This window comes from Leiobunum rupestre, chromosome 1 (assembly GCF_980474605.1).
Source record: "Leiobunum rupestre chromosome 1, qqLeiRupe1.1.hap1, whole genome shotgun sequence".
In the NCBI taxonomy this organism is placed as follows: domain Eukaryota; kingdom Metazoa; phylum Arthropoda; class Arachnida; order Opiliones; family Sclerosomatidae; genus Leiobunum; species Leiobunum rupestre.
Genome location: NC_143384.1, coordinates 65,793,452 through 65,811,757, shown reverse-complemented (window position 1 = coordinate 65,811,757; position 18,306 = coordinate 65,793,452). Strand labels below are relative to the sequence as shown.

The 18,306-nt window shown below is 36.8% G+C and overlaps 1 protein-coding gene across 1 annotated transcript; it reads left to right on the top strand.

The window, feature by feature from the left end:
- The first annotated feature begins 1,638 nt into the window (after nucleotides 1–1,638).
- On the top strand, nucleotides 1,639–2,243 carry LOC149966160 (uncharacterized). Its single transcript, XM_090170979.1, has 2 exons — nucleotides 1,639–1,650; nucleotides 1,747–2,243. Coding segments are annotated over exons 1-2 (471 nt in total). The 5' UTR covers nucleotides 1,639–1,648; the 3' UTR covers nucleotides 2,216–2,243.
- Nucleotides 2,244–18,306: the final 16,063 nt, after the last annotated feature.

Sequence of the window (18,306 nt, the reverse complement as noted above, 5' to 3'; positions counted from 1 at the left end):
GTTAGGCCTCGTGCTCTGTGACGCTAAATTAATTTCATGGCAGCCGTTTCAAAACGGGGCTTAGGTACGACGCTACGACCAAGCTACGAATAACTACCGTTATTAAAATTAACATTGCGAGAGTAGGAAGTGTCCTACTTATATTCATTATTTTACTTATGTTTATATAGAAAGATATTCACCATTCGGACAAGGAACCTCTCTTCTAAAGCGTCTTCCAACAACATCGGTTTCACGTGGGGATAGTTTTGGAAATCCTCAATTTTATTGATCTTTTTGTAAGATGAAAAACTGAATTCGGATTTCAAATAGGAAGAAAGTTGAATTGCAAATGCTAACATTGAAATCATCCAGGCTCCGTACAACCATCTCGTTGAATTCAGAGTCGGAATATACTCAGTAGCTTTATGGAGTACCGATAAAATTAAAGCTGGAATGAATGTAGTAGTTAAATACATTAACTTACGTTTTGCAAATAGCGATGCGCTCAGTTTCCATATATGATTATAAAATATATTCAAAAGCAGTTTAAATCGGATTCGACTGAAATGGTTTCTCGCATAATTATCCCAAATTAGTGATATTTCAATGGTAGATATAATTAGTAGTACGCAGAGTAAAAAGAAAGCCGGGACCTGGAAATTAAAAAAGAGTAATTTTACATTTTAATAAATAATATTGGACACTCGGTTTTGACACTGAATATAATGGGATTTACTTAGCGGAAGATGACTCGGTGTAAATCGGTAAACACGCTTAACGTAAAAACTCCGTCATCCCGGCGTAATCGACAACCTATCCTAAGCCAGGTTCACATTTACCCCTAAAATCGCTTCGTTTAAGATAACTAGTTTTCAAAACTAGCGTGAGAAATCGCTTCGTGTTGATGCGGGGGAGCAACTCGTCCAAGTCGGTTCGCTTAGAATCGCTTTCAAAACGACAAGGCGTGGAAATAAAATTGCTAGTAGTGTTATAAATGAGAGAACGCTCTATGAGGCACTAATGAGGTATCTGGGCGCCGGGCACCGTACCTCACAGAAATAACATGGGGCACTATTTGACGTTGTCTAGAAAAAAAAGTACCGGTTCAACATCGACGCGTTTGAGACACCTAATGAGGCACCGGGACACCGGCACCGTGCCTCATAGAAATAACATGGGACACTTTTTGACGGTGTCTAGAAATAACATGGGGCACTATTTGACGGTGTCTAGAAAAAAGGACATCGACGCGTTCGCCGACCGTAAATCCTCATAGAATTAACATGAAGTATTATTTAACGGTACCTCACGACCACCATGCCGCATAGAATTAACATGGGGAATTATATTGACGGTATTTGATGCGTACACCGGTCGTAATTGTACTGCGAGAGAGCTGTGAGTACCGTATCTCATAGAAAATACATGGAGACGAGGATTTGAATATTGACCGTGAATTGTTCAATCGCGTATTGCGTGGATATACCCTTAATTTACAAAGCCTGCTTAATCTGCTGTTTCGAACGTGGTGGTATAATCCTAATTGTTTAAGGCGTGGTACAAAGTGCAACAAAGTTTACTATAAAAGCCAGAATTTTCCTTTAAAATATCATTCTGAAGTAGGATCCCAGAGTCCCTTGCAACTTGGAATTCGAATTCTAATACGATGTAAGTATGGATGTAGCTAGTTATATAAACGGTTTCTAAAAATTATGAAACGTTTGAGGGAATCGTTTCTTATATTTTATTATTAATTAATTAAAGGTCGGAAGGAAATTCGTGTATTATTGAAGTCAACTTTATGAGGTCCAACGATGAGTACGTCGTTAAAGAACTAGCGTTTTTGGTTGTGGAAACTGGGGATAATGGGGTTTACTCATTTAAACCACCTTTTCCTTACAACGAGCTAAGCGCGAAAGACAGGAGACTGTGCGGTTGGATCTCTAGACATATTTGTGGGATGCTTTGGGACGAGGGTGAACATGAGCTGGACCAGTTGGATGGGATAGTTACCAACATAAAATCCAAAGCGGCAACCTTTTACACAAAGGGGATGGAAAAAGAATTGTACCTTTCCGAACTTTTTGGAAAAAGACTGGTGAACGTCGAAGATTTAGGGTGCCCTAAGTACCAAGAACTTTCCGATCCCTGTCCAATAGTGTGTAAATATCATTCTAATAATTCAAATTGCGCGTTGTTCAAAGCGCAGAAAATAAAATTATGGAATATGTAATATTGTCATGAAAATAAAATATTTTGATTCAAACCATTTTACCGTTTCTTAACTCAATAACAATAACGTTTTACGAATAATTCTGAAAGCTTTATCTATTGAATAAAAGTCAACCATCCCCGACCTCTAACTATAATAACCGAATGTGAAGCACTTTGTTGTTCCGAGTCTATATCATATTTGTAATATTTATCGATTAAACTATCACGTTGATATACAAATTCCATTTGCAATCTGGTTAGATCCGATAGAAACACTAAGATAACCAATTTCGAAATGTAAGAAATGTACATCGAACTTTTAAAATATATTTTTGCTTTAAAATTAAATCCGTTCACATACAAACGCAGAGATAACCAATTTCGAAATGTAAGGAATGTACATCGAACTTTTGTTATTGTAAATTCCACCTTTCGACTAGTATATAAGCTCGTGCTGATTTAGTTAAAGTCATACAGGCTTCTGAATAATAACTGGAAACATGTCATCTTTAGACAAAACAGTAGTAGTGGCGGTCTTAAAATATACAGCTACCTTGGGCCCAATTCCAGGTCGCCCCAATTTACCCCATTTTAATTTTAGAACCTTCGAAGTTGTTATTCGAAAATATCATAAAGGATTTTGGTGCCACTTTGAACCCGATCCAGAAAGCAACACCATCAAAGTCCACCTTTGCTACCACCCTAATATTGCTAAAATAAGACTGGCCTTCGGAGGGATGATGGCATTAATTCAGGTATCATGAGTATGGTTATTTTTTGAAAACCTTTTTTTTACAAAAGACTGTGTTTTCATTTTATTATGTTTTTTTAAAGTTGGAGAAGATGGATTTGACTATTACTGTGGAGGAGGATGTCCAAGCCTCTACGCTTTTTTTGGCAATGAACTCCATCCCATTGCTCTCCACATCTCCCACACATTATCCTTCAACTTCTTCCGCAGCCACCTCCTCGTCATCGGTCACATCAGTATCACCTACTTCAACACCTCAAGCATCGACATCCTTATCCCCCACTTCTCCCACCTCTCGAAACTTAAAAAAGAGGAGCACACCGGTGGAAAAGTCAATTAAAAAAAAAACAGAAAAAAAATTCACTTAATGACGAAAAAAATAAAAAAAATGATAATAACGGTGATTTGGAAGCTTTGCTGGCTTTAGAAGACGTCATAAAGCAAACTCTCGGAGAAGACTTTCAAAATTTATAATTTTAAAAATAAATAAATAAATGCAAAAAAAATGTTTTTTTTTCTTACATATAAAAGACATATTATATTTTAGTTCTGAATAGATGTACCACTGAATAGTAATGGATATGTCAGTGAACACCAATTAAAAAAAAATTAAAAATAATACTGGAAATATTGGTTAACGTTACCATATTACAAAATCTACAGTGGGATACATAGAGTTTTTATAAATAAAAATATCTCACATATATGGAGTTCAGAGTCTAACACATATCAGATCTATAGGCATGAAAGCGGAGGGTATAAAAGATCGGGTCAGTCCTCCACTCTTTACCAGTTGCGATAAACAGCTAGACCATACAAATGTTTCCGTGTACCGTATGCGCGAAACAGTTTTCTAAAAAGTCAATTTTAAATCGCCACGTACGAGAACAACACGAAAATGTAAAATATGTTTGTTCAACCTGTAACATTAGTTTTGCGCGAAGATACAAATTAATTCAACATTCGCGAGTTCATCAGTTTAGCCCACTTTCAGCCACACCAGACCACCGATATCAAGACAACCCCCAACCGCTTCAAAATCTCCTAACCGTCGGCGTATCCGAGCAATCGGCGGACGATTTTCTTCAAAACATTGAAGAAGTCTCCGTTCTTGCGGACGCTATCGTCAGTTCGCGGTATACTCCGAAAACGACCCAAACAGACTCCGAAATATTAATTTTAACATTAAAACCAGCATTAATGAAGTATTTAAAAAATCACTTAAATAAGAAGCGGGTCTTAAAGTGGAACATTTTTATTACGTACGCGAATTGAACAAAATAGTGCTAGAAACCATAGTGAACACGTGAAAAACTGCAACGTTCACGACCCCCAACTTGTCAAAATGCCACACAAAAATCCCGTTTAAAATTCGAAAAAATTGATTGGCTTCAAAAGGTAAAAAATAATTTCGGAAATTCATGAATTTAAGAGCTTAACACATTTATTTTTAGGTTCCCTACGTCATTTACGCGGATTTTGAATCTATAATTGACAGAATCCAGTCTTGTTTACCCGATTCCTCACTATCATCAACAACGAAACTTTCGGAGCACGTAGCTTGTGGTTTTAGTTACGTCGTAATAGGACCCGACGGTATTTATATTTGGTTTCATTAAAAAGTTTATTTTCGCTGCGACGTTTATCATTATTACAGGAAAGCCAAATGCCCCTGTTACGTATAGGGGAACCGACGCTATCGACATTTTTCTTGAAAGTTTGTTGATGGAACGGAGCACCATCACCAAATTATTGAAGGAAAATATTCCAATGAATCTCACACCAGTCGAAGAAGAATTGTGCCGTACCGCGACACAATGTTACGTGTGTCAGAAAATTCTTACGCAAGATGATCCGGCAGTCAGAGATCATTGTCATTATACCGGTACGACTTACGTATTTGATTATTTTAGATATAAATAAGTTAACGCGTAATTATAATTATTAGGACGTTTCCGGGGAGTCGCGCATAATTCTTGTAATCTAAAGCTGCGAGTGGGAAATTTCACGCCGGTCATCATGCATAATTTATCACGGTATTGTATTTTTTCTTTAATTCCAATATTTACAAACTATAACGTGTTTATATAAAATTTCAGATACGATGCCCATCTTATCATGCAAAGGATTGGGTTGATAAAAAGTGTAAACATTTCCTGTATTCCATCTAACGCCGAAACGTATATCAGCTTCACTTTCGGTCGCCTCCGTTTCATCGATTCTATTCGCTTTATGCCCGCTAGTCTCGAAACTTTAATTTCAAATTTAGCCACTGGAGGTCAAGAAAAATTCCCCATCTTGAGCTCTTTCTATCCAACTCATCAAATCCCGTATTTGCTCAAAAAGTTAACGTATCCCTACGACTACATGAGTGACGTAGACAAGTTTGAAGATACAGCACTACCACCCAAAGAGACATTTTTCAACACCCTCACTGGCGAACATTTAACGGATGAGAGTTACGAAAATGTCCGCCAAGTGTGGAACATTTTTAACATACAAAATCTAGGTATTATTTATAGCCCTATTCTATTACTAAATGTAATAGTGGTAGTGATAAAATTCTTCAACAGGTGAACTACACGATTTGTACGTGCAGGCGGATACCCTCCAACTCGCTGACGTATTCGAGAGTTTCCGCGCTATGTGTGTAGAATACTACGGCCTAGATTGCGCGCACGCGTACACGGGACCAGGGTTTGCCTGGGAGTCAGCCCTCCACATGACAAAAGTGAAGTTGGAGCTACTACTCGATATTGACATGCACTTGTTTATTGAACGTGGCATTCGGGGAGGAGTTTCGATGATTAGTCACCGCTACGCCGAAGCCAATAACCCGTACATCCCCGAAAGCTACGACCCCAATAAAGAGTGTAATTACATCATGTACCTCGACAAAAATAATCTCTACGGGTTCACCATGGTCGATTACTTACCCACGAGTAGGTTCGCTTGGGTTCCCGTCGAAGACCTACTCGACTACACCCATAAACATGTGCTTACTTTATCGCACGAGTCTCCCTACGGCTTCATTTTGGAAGTCGACTTGGAATACCCCGTTGAGTTGCATCATGAACACAACTGCTACCCCCTCGCACCCGAATCTCAAAGAATAACTACGGATCAATTTTCTTCCTATTACAAACTGATGCTTCAAAGATGAAACCTCCCCGCAAAAGACACTCTGCCTAAGCTCGTCCCTAATCTCAACAACAAAGAGCGATACGTAGTTCACTATCGTAATTTAAAATACTACGTATCGAAGGGACTTAAACTCACGAAAGTTCACAGAATACTCTCTTTCCATCAGTCTCCCTGGCTTCGCCCATTCATAAATTTCAATACCGAAAAGAGGAAACTTGCCAAAAACAGTTTTGAAAAAGATTTTTTCAAACTTTTAAACAACTCCTGTTTTGGTACGTTATTAATCAAAGTAAATGAAAAATAAGTAGATTATTTTTTTTTACCAACAGTATTTATTGCGCGAAATAAATTCTTTTGGTTTAATAAATGTAATTTAGTTTATACGCAAGTAGCCACGTATACAAATTATCGGAATAATAAGTACTAATCTCATTTCGTTTCAATAATAGGTAAAACAATGGAGAACTTGAGAAATCGGATAGATTTCCATCTCGTACAAACACCTGAGCGGGCTATTAAGAAAGCGTCTTCTCCGGCATTTGAAAAATTCACGATTTTCCACAACGAACTCGTGGGTATTCATATGAAGAAGAAATAAGGGAAAAATTTTGGTTGTAAGTGGTCAAAAACATTTTCGGTTGCCTTGGCAAATCTAATGGGTAGTGCAACGTCTCCTTTTGGGAAATTTCATATCTCATATAGGTCCACATTACGGCCGACTTTGAACTAAATCGGCAATAAACACCTCGGGTACTCTCCTTGTTAGAATACAAATTTTCAAAACACACGTAAACGAAGATGCGCGCGCCCTCAGCAACAAGCGGGTTTTTTGCTTATAAAGGTTTTTCCAGTAAGTTTTTTTGAAAAATAAAAATTAGGTAGTCGAGAACATAGTTCAAGGCACGAGTATACCATGCGCTCTCACTATTATATCTTATTAACTAAACACCTTGGAAGATCGAAAATTATTTCAAAAAATGTTTTTGGTCTGTAAATGTCAAATTATTAACGTTTTACTGAAACTAGAAAGTTAGTTTATTATGGAGAATGGATATTAAATATTAATTTAAAAAGTTATAAACAAAATCGTTTTAATGGAACAAACCACGTATTTATTTATTTATTCCTTGGGACGATGAGCATTGTGGAGACGATTCACCATTATGATATTGCTTTCCCTTGTCACGGTGGGGGGGAAACGTCCCTAGCACCGGAAGCAAGTTTTTTTTTGGGAATCCAATGAAGCATCAAACTGGCAGATCACGAGGTGGACTGGCTGAAACTCTATAAATCGTCTCCCAAATAATAATAATAATAATAATCAACTAGGCTAATCCCCAAAATGGTAGTCATCTTCCTTTAGTATCTATCAATAAAATCTTTCGCCTCATAAACGAATCTTTTTAGGCGAGTTGTTTCAAATACATTCCCAGATAATTGACGCTTCAATAAAACCTGTTCAGTGATTTGCCTAGAACTAGTAATAGAGAGGCAGGACATACTTGTAAAAGCGTATATTTGAAAGCGCGCGCTGCTTAAGGGGAAGCATTTTGAACTATGAGTACCAAAGAAAATCAGCATATGGCGCTAACCGTTGCACCTTTCGTGGGTGTTCTACAAAATAGCTATATTTAAATTAACACAAAATGTAGTAAAACAAATTACAGAATTCGTGAATTTGTATTTATAAAAATAAAATAATACTTTTATTTTATTATTATATTACCAACTTTTATTAGTATTTAATATAATGAGTTACGGAAGAGCTCGTTCAAGTTCACAAGCGCCTCCTTACAAATAAAGTTAACATAAACACGTGACATTTTCAGTGACTCGCGCATGCGCGAAGGGGAGGTAAGAAAAGGAGAGCAGCATTTATTGAAGCGCCTATTCTCTTTGCTTTTCATTATTTTGAATAATAACTGATTCGAATATCTTACTTCTATATCTAGTTTTAGAAAAACCAGAGAAGCCTCCACGAACAGTTCCGGAGTCCGAGAAAGAATTAAAGTTTCGCTGAACGAGAATGGCGTCGACGAAAAAAACTCTCCACAATCAATAAAATTGTTAATATCACACGCCAAACATAAAATGTCGTAATACTGAAATTTTTAAAACAAACCGTTAACAAAAGTCAATTTGAATAATGCAATGAAGAACATTCAGATATACTTTGAACAATTGCTCAAGTATGACCAAAAAAACTTCTTTCTATGAACTCGTAAAAATGCTAGCCACTTTTAAAGTCAAAGTTACCAGTTATTTTTACGTCAGCTAAGTTAATACCCAAGGAACCACACAGGTTTTAATAAACTAGTATCTTGTCAAGCCAATTAACGATGGCCGGCGTAGGAGGGTGGTGGAAAGTTCATCATTCAACGCGAGTCAACAGCTTACTATTACCGTTAACGTTAGCAAGTTTTAAAATTGATTCTTTTAGTTTAATTAATGGCTTTAAAAGTCGCTTGATGATTTTGTCTTAGGCGGTGCCTTGGGCATTAGCCTAGCTCAATAGTGCGTTTTACCGCACTTCTACCAACCTTGAGCCTAGCTGACTATTATTAAATTTTGTAAGTGTTCATTTGACTACCAACTATAGAAGAGCAAAACTGTACATGAATTACTTTAAAAATAAAACACCACTGTTATCATAAGCCTATCAACCCTAAGTTTGAATCGAAGGCAGTGTTGGTTCAAGCTAACGACTATCAAAAGTACAGCGCTAAATCCACCCGGTGGCGGAAAAGAGAAACGTAACGCGTCTCACAATGCATGATGCCAGCTGCTTTAGTAAGAGAGAGGTGCGTAGAGAGAGAAAGGGGGAAGGAAGAAGCTTCACTTTATCTCTACGAGCAGTAGCGGCGCTAAGGGTGGGCTGAAATGGGCTTTAGCCCCCCTGAATTTCTGAGAGGGGCCACATATTTATATTAAAAAGGCCACATATTTATAATTAAGAGGCCACATATTTGAATTTATGAATTTTCTTTATCTTTAATGCCAAGAAAACTTTTTCTGGAAAAAACTTTCAAAATCAATTTGTTTACTCAATAAGATAGTAGACCATAAACAGATAGATTCGGGAGGAAGGGAGCGGAAATGGAGAGAAAGTTGAATGGACAATAGAAAGAAAAGAAAGGGAATTTAGGGAAATACCCCGGTCGTGCACTTGTCCCCTCCAGGTCGGATACAAGGTCCTAGGGGGTCCAGTTAACGCGACGAGAGCCGCATCAAGAAAACGACCTTGCTCTTCTCGCTTCCTGGAAAATTTATAAGGGGTCACTAAATTTGTAAAATGGAGTGTAGCTACACTCCATGGTTATAAGGGCCACAAAATAATAAGTCCACCTGTGAAAAAACCTTAGCGCCGCTACTGTCTACGAGGTGCCGATACTATCGCCTGATTTCTTCTTTTTCGCCCGTCCAGTGGTGGTACAAACGGCGCTATGCGCGTTTCAAACTTAGGGTTGATAGGCTTATGCTATTATACAGTTAAAGACGAAACGGTGCTTGCGTTGTTAATGTAAATAATCCCGTCTTTAACTGTATAATAGTGCTATTTGCATCCCCACCATGAAAATGATAAATATCAAAATAATTGCATACACCAAATACTTACCGAGTCGGGTTGTGCATTGCATTTTAAGTTTTTCAGTTCTTCATATGGAATGTCAAGTATAATAGTGCTAAAAATTTAGAAATATATATTTTCATATAATATGGTATTTCTGTCTTACTATTGAAAGTGGTTGGAGTGCATTGTATATTAAACTTATAACGATAACTATGTCCCTTGGGTCGTATATTAAACTTTTGTAACGTATTTTGTACATATTCTTTATGTTCGCTCCCCAATATTTAAAAATACTTCGTTGCTTCTAACAATGGTCAATATATAGGGTATTACCAGTGACGCTGCTAAAACTTTCCATCGAGTTGCAACCAGTGCACAGTGTTTCGAAATCGACTTTTTAGTGACAAAATTAAAAATCAACTCAATATAATAAATGTATATATATTTCAAATTGTTGTTTTAAGTTGTATCCGAAAATATAAATTATATTTCGCTACCTGCCACCAGAGGGCCAAACGTTCCCTACACGGAATTCCATAGAATTTTTTTGCAAAGCGTGTATAGAACTATGTTATACATAAATTTAAAATTTGGTAAAATTCGGTTGAACAGATCTTTTGTAAAATGCAATCAAAGGGCCAATTTTGACCAAAATACGGCTTTTTCTAAAGGCTTTTTATTCAAAAGTTGCAAGTTGTTGCAAAATATTTCATTACTGTCTTTTAGAACCGTTCCCGTAGAATAACTTGCAAAAAACCCGAGCACCAATCACCTCCAAGTTCTTAAGATATATCAAGTTTTATCACGTTTAAAAATATTTCTTGAAATAGCTAATTCATGGTGTCTCTGTACATCTTGTTTGCCTTTTCGTTTCTAAAAAACCTACTACGAAGGAGAAATCCCTAGCTAGTTCGAACCTATTTGAAGCCAGGCACGACAAAATCCTACTAATATTTGAATAAGCTACGTATTTCTCCTTAGTAGTAGGTTTTTTAGTACCGAAAAGGCAAACAAGATGTACAGAGACACCATGAATTAGCTATTTCAAGAAATATTTTTAAACGTGATAAAACTTGATATATCGTAAAAACTGGGAGGTGATTGGTGCTCGGGTTTTTTGCAAGTTATCCTACGGGAACGGTTCTACAAGACAGTGATGAAATATTTTGCAACAACTTGCAACTTTTGGATAAAAAGCCTTTAGAAAAAGCCGTATTTTGGTCAAAATTGGCCCTTTGATTGCATTTTACAGAAGATCTGTTCAACCGAATTTTACCAAATTTTAAATTTATGTATAACATAGTTCTATACACGCTTTGCAAAAAGGAATTCTATGGAATTCCGTGTGAGGAACGTTTGGCCCTCTGGTGGCAGGTAGCGAAATATAATTTATATTTTCGGATACAACTTAAAACAACAATTTGAAATATATATACATTTATTATATTGAGTTGATTTTTAATTTTGTCACTAAAAAGTCGATTTCGAAACACTGTGCAGTGTTGCAATAGAAAAATAGAGAGCGGACACTTTCGCGCGCTAAATGGTCACGTGGTGACCCATTGTGCCCGACAGGGTTAAAACCTTTCGCGCGCGAGACTTTGGACAAGAATTGAGTTCACGGTGATACGGACAAGATGTGATTTGTGCGCGCCCTGTTGGGATGGGCAAAATGCCCTTCGTGTAGTTGCCGAACGATATCGGACCGAGTGCTTTTCCAGATGGAAACCGTTGTAACTATTTAACAATTATATTTATACCTGACTAGAACTTTTGTTAACAAACTTGGATTGTTATTTAAATATGTGTAGTTTGTGGCCTGACCAGCCATATGTGTTTTGTTTTTATATTAACTAAACCTTAAATATTAGAGTAGTTCTCATTTATTAAATAACTCCGTAACTTAATTTAACTCTCGCACTATTTCATTATCATTTATATTTATCTAATGCTGACACTTAACTTAATTATAATATCATTATTAATTCCCCTAGACAACGTATCGTAACTTCAATTTAATAATAACTTCCCATTTATTTTAAAAAGTGTTACACTTTGTTGCATTCTTTACAGTGGGGAGGCGGAGTGGTTAGCACTTTCACCTCGTAGCAAGAGTACTCGGGTTCGATCTCACCTTGCGCAACTGGGAGAAGCCTCGGAACCTCTCCTACTGCGTAGAGTTTGCAAGTTATCTCCCCACTTGTTAAAGGGGTTTATCTCCTTTCCATAAAAACTTATTGGGGTTAACGGTAATAGTGAGTGTAAGGAGCCGTTATGCATGGTCTAGATTTATCTCGTCACGAGAGATGGATGGATAAACGTCGGCAATATGTGTTTGAATCAAGTGGGAAACCACAGCGAAACAGGACTGTTTTGATTAACTTTACTTGCTGTTGTTTCCATGAATAATCATACTTAATCTCGAATTTGATAATTTCATGGGTTTGAAATGCTTGGAGAGGGTGTCCACTAGTTGAACAAACGTTTTCGAAGCAACTGTGTCTGGATGTAGCTGATTGCGTAACAAGGTGTAGGTGTCCGGGCTTAGAACAGTTTGTAGCACCGCCTTTTTGTGTCGGCGTCGGAATTGCCGTTTGCCGTAAAGTAGGCAGTGAGTCGTTCGGCACACTCATCCCAAGATTCAGTGTTATTGTCAAATATGTTTAAATGTCCAATCATGGCCACATCGATATTTTGGATGCGAACTCTCGCCAAAGTAAAGTTGATATTTCGCGAAATAAAGTTGATCCGTTGTGAAATAGTTCGTGGGTATTCGCGGCTTGATAATACGCGTGTACTTCTCATTAATTCGCTTATTGGTGTTAGATGCAAAAGGATGAACTCGTACGTTACCGCGATTCTTGTTTTCTTTATTGACGCTTCCTGATTCTCGGTTGGCGACCACGTTACTTGCCTTAACTCCCGTGTGCGTGGTTCGATGGCTAGATCACGTCTGTCATCTGCCGGTTCTTTACAGTGTTTAAATCCCATCTCCGTCGCCATTTCTTTTTGTCCGTGAATAATCATACTTAATCTCCGAATTGATATTTATTGGGTAACTTATTTAAATGATTCAAATAATGCAAAAGTGGGAAAGAAAGTTGTAAAAGAGCTGGCGCTCGGTGTCGAGTCAGGAAGCCAAATGCGAGCTATTTCAATGGTCAAAATATGACCATTGAACTAGCTCCATATGCATTTTCGTGAGTACATTTTTCATTGGTTAGACGCTTTAGCGCCTGCTGCCGTCGGAAGGGGAAATTTCGGAAATTGTCTTTCCCCCCGCCTGTAAAACGTTCAGTGTAAATGTTCGTCCAATGAAATTTGTACACAACACTGCGTTAGCGTGTTTAAAGGCTAGCTGCGTTCTCCCTGTGTGTGTTGCTCCTAGCTGCCACAAAGATAACGAATCTCATAATTTGTAATACAACAAGGCCTTTCTAAAATGTTATCTTTTGAAGTAATCCCGGGCCGAATATAGCGAAATCTTTTTTGCGTTTTAAACATACATGGACTTGTATAGTTCGATTTTTAATTGAGGGTTGAGTTTATTTGACTCGAAGATTTTAAGACTTAGTCTATCTGAAGTGTTTGCGCACTGGGAAAAGGTTTCTATATGATAGGATTACAATTTGTAAACGACTAGACAATGGAAAATATTGAAATTTGCGGTACGTACTTTACATTTAAACGTTGTTGAGTGTAGAATTGAACAGTATCCAGAATTTGAACTTCAACGTCCATAATCCGACTCTCCTAAAAGATTAAGCGTTTAAAATTGGAAAAGTATTTAATTTTTAAAATTGGCTAGTCGTTAAATGGAGTTTGTGTCAAATAAATCAAAGGGTAAGTAACTCAAATACTGTACAGGGTGTTTAGTTTTGCTCGAAAAAGTTATTTGTTAAGCTAGTACGCCACACTTTTAACTCATCGTTGGAAAAATAGGGAAAAACCGGCATACTTCTCTACACTCTTAAAAATAATGGGTTGTTTTTGACCCAAATTAAGTTGTTTTTTTACCCATTGTTATATTCTAAAAAACCCGTTGCCCTTGCCACAAAGGTCTGAGTAGTTATTTCCCCATTCTCACTTAGGTTTATTTTTTTTTGTAGCAAAATTAGGTTTGTTTACCTTTAATATTCCATACGTGACTGAGTTCGAATTCATATCCTACAAATAAATATACCGTACATTCAATATGATGTTCACAGCGTATTTTAATGAAAACGACAAACCAGTTTTAATAAATTGATAACCGTATGCAAGCCTATTAAGAGCCGCGACATGTAGGGCAGATCACTCCTTTGGTTATTAGGACACCTTCGTATTATTAGATCATTATCAAATAAAATTAAAACTAGCTTCATTATTAGTACAGTACAACTTGTAGCAGAGTGATCTGCTCCTCGGTCCCACCAAAATATTAATAAATAATATATTTTATCTTTAAAATTATCTTACCTATCTAACTTCGTAGAGATACAATTGGTAATTGCAACTCCTAGACAGAAGCTAGTGATCCAGGGCTCAGGTAGTTTTAGCTTTCTCTAATTGCCTCTCAAATACAAAGAAAGAGAACACTGAACCGTTTATTTATTTGATAGCTTACTTTAAATGTCGATTATGTATGATAATATTTATGATAATATGAGGCCAAATAATTAACGTGGAAAATCCGTAGCCAGGTTGTCTCGCTTGAAAAAGTATTCGCCGTTGTGTTGTCACGGAATCGTATTTCAATGATCACCACGGGAGTACGAAATCCAGATTTACCGATATTTTTCCCCTCCTTACTTGAGCAAAAGTCAAGTAAGTCGAGATACGTGACTATTGAAAGAAATTCAAAATAAGAATCTTTGAGTGTTTTTAAATTAAGATGACTCATTACAATATTTTCAATATATATTTCCACTCCATTTTTATCAATTTTCATTACTTCTTATCATTGTTATTATGCTAGATTTCGAACCTAAAAGTGGTTTTTCTCCAATCGGGGTTTTCAGACTTGCTTGACTCTTGCTCTAAGGTAGCGTTCTGTAAATAATGCTTAATTCAAACCTCAAACATTTGGCGTATATTTATAGCTGGAACGTTTAGCATTGGTTTTCAATAATATCCTCTATGATATTGTTCATAATATTCCATTTTTCGCTTTCACGTTTAACCGAGCTTGCATTTATGAGTTTTCTCGCTATTGCTAAATTCATGTACATACAATAAAAGCGCATTTCAAGTAGTTTGAGTTACATGGAAAACACATTTACTCTATAAAAGCTATTCGTGGTAAGCTGAGAGCTCGAGGCGTCAAATCAATACCATCAACAACCATTAACGACCATTTATAGATTCTTGGTATAAATCTACAATAGAAGTGTTTCTATAGACGGTTTTATGAATGAGAAAACAGTAACTACTAAACTGTATGAACTGGCGTAGACCTGCTACAGACAAATTAAAAAGTCATAAGAAAGTTTTTTCTTAAATTAACTTATCAAAATATAAGCAAACAATGCAAAATTATGAACAACCGAAAACTATCACTCCGCCCCCTTGGGTGCGCTATTGAAACCTATATAGGTAGAGGCTAAAGCAAACACCATTACTTTTGCAGAATTATTGAAAATATGGTGCGTAAAAAGGCGTTCTATATCGAAATTTTGGGAAATTACGGTACGTTTCGAAACTGTAGCTAGAATTATTGAATTGCATCATAATTATAGTACGTCTAGCAAAGCTGCTCAGCAGTGATTGTAGGTTGTGATTTTGTTGAAAAAACAAGTGTTACTACTACAGGCTTCTGCCACCTACAAACTACAACAGTACTTTTTATCTTTTAATATTCGCGATCGAAAACTATCTATCCGGTCACTTTAGTTAGCCATTGTAACTTAGATAAGTAGTGGCTAGAGCAGACATTATTAGCTTATTCTCATCGTTAGTGATAAATTTGACTTAATAAATAATGATACTTGCATTTTAATGTAATTTTGGCATCGTTTATTTATATTTTGAAGAGTGTATTAAAGAAAAACATTCTTATGACTTTCTAATTTGTCTGTAGCAGACGCTAGATCATAGAGGCTACCTATATAGGAGAAGCTAACACCGTTACGCCACCTAGACTCGTTTCGGTCATGAATATTAAAATGCCTTATGCTTGTAGTGAGTGCTCGTAAACTTCAAACTTGAAAAAGCAAAATACTGTAACGTAAGAGCCACATTGAAACAAGAAGGTCACGTTACTTTAAAACAATTTGGGAAGCCAAAATATACTTATCCTTGGAAGAGTTTGCCCTTGGGCGGATTAACTACTGAACACGGCGCTCAACGATATGCCGCCATATTCAGAGCGTCCTCCTAAAACGTACTCCCGGTTCTATCCTGACCGGTAGAATATTTTTTATTATAATTAAAATAAATATTACAAATGTTATTGCCTTAAACAAATTTCAAATCTCAATAGAACAAAAAACCAACTTTAGACCAAAAGCGTTTTAAATTAATAAAGAAACAAAAATGAGAAATAGAACAGACCATATCAAGAATGTATTGAAGTTACTAAGAATATTGAACTACAGGATTCTGATTCCCATCCTCGCAGCCTTTGTAGCTTAAATTTGTCTTCTTTTCCATTCAAGTTTGCTATATGGTATGACCTTGAATGCGCCTCAAATACAGACGAACTTTCTTCACAAAAGCTGTGAGGATGGTACCAGGGGTTAATGCTATGCTGAAATATTCTTAGTAACTTCAATACATTCTTGACCATATTTACAATTATTAGAACGCTCACGAAACGTATTTTAAAGACAAAAACCAACCCATTGTATTATAGGTCTTAAACAATCAAATATATACGGAAAACAAAAGTTAAAGCGAAAACAAAAACTTTAAGCGAGAGCACTAACAAAAAACTTGGTTAGCCTACCACCGCAACCCAACGAAGCCGGTTAAAATCAATGAAAATAAAAAATCGTAGACATGAATTCACTCCGTGGCGAAGGCAGCTCTGAGAGCTCTCCGTCGCACCTTTTTTTGCCCTTTCGAAAATCAGCCTTTCTTTATTTGTTGGGAGTGGTAATAGCGCCAGTAGGACCACAATATTCGCGAAATATGCTGCTGTAGTAGACGTGGGTTCTTAGGATTAAAATTACGGTGCCCAAAACAAAGCTTATTTATAATGGAAAGAAGCATTTCACAAACCGTATTCAATTTCCGCTAACCATGTCCGATACCGGGTCTTCGCGTAGTTCCGCAGGTTCGGAAGATTTTAATTCTGTTCATTCTGGCGACGAGGATAGTGATTATAATCGTTATTTAATCAGTATGAAATCCACGATCTGGCCAAGGATCCGTTAAAATTAATCGAGTGGCTGCGAAGCCTCAACCTAATTGCGAAAGATGTAACGTGTCCCAAGTGCGACGACTAAACGGTTCTTAATAAACGGACGAGAACCACCGACAAGTACGTTTGGCGTTGCAATAAAAGACGAAAAGTGCCGAAACAAAAGGAGTCCGTCAGCTGTCAAACCGAAGTTTCAATTCGGAAAAATTCATTTTTTGCAAACCACCACCTCGATTTGCGGGAAATTCTTTTTCTTGTACTTTTACGTATGCAACTTCGGTTAGCTCTGCAGCGCCAAATTGCCCAAACACACGGTGTTTCAGAAAAATCTGTGTCTCAGTTTAATAACAAGTTGGCAAGCCAAAATATACCTCTCCTCGGAAGAATTGTCCCTAGTGGTATTAATTTCTCGAGATAACCCTTAAAGATATATCTCCGCAATTTAGAGTTATTTGTTAAAAATATTAACCCATTTCTATCCCGCCCGGTATAAAATTTTTATTATAATTAAAATAATTGAGACGAAACGACCAATTTTAATTTATTCAGAATATCATAAGTTAAGTAGTTACAACAGTAAGTTAGACGTACTATAACAATGCACAATTGAATTAAACCCTTTTACAGAACAAGTTTATCAGTTAAATATAATACGAAGCAAATTTTAATGAAAGAAATATCTACAGAGGCTTTTTGGAATTACTCGCTTACGAAATACTTGCCGCATCTTTAACGCTCATTTTATTTCAACACTCGCCCTTGATGAAGATACCGTAGATATCTGGTAGTGGACGACTCGTTCACTTCCTGTTGACGTTGTGACGCATACCACATGAAAAAGACCAATGCCGTCCAATTTCCAATATCATATAATGACTCGCACACCCAAGAAATCATTGACTGCGTTAGAAATCGTAGATATCCAAATATCCACACCAAATGTATTTACAAGAAGCAAAAACCTTACCATCAACAAAGCACAGAGAGCCACTTGACTAACCGCCAGCTCTTAAAGCAATTAACGTTAAATTATCTCCTTTGAATTAACAGAACTATATATAGGTCGTTAAGAAAGTGGACCACCCACAGGGTCTACCCTTTAACCCTCTAATCTCGGCTGACTGCGCTAAAACAAGATTTAACCTTTAAAAAATACCAGATTAGGCCTTCATAAATTCATTAATAAAAAAAGACTTTATTACCTATTATGCTTACGATGCCTGTCTTAATTTCAGTGAATCTAAGCAGCTATAGGTGGTTCTGTGGTAGAGCGCTCGACTGCCAAGCCGAATGGTCTGGGTT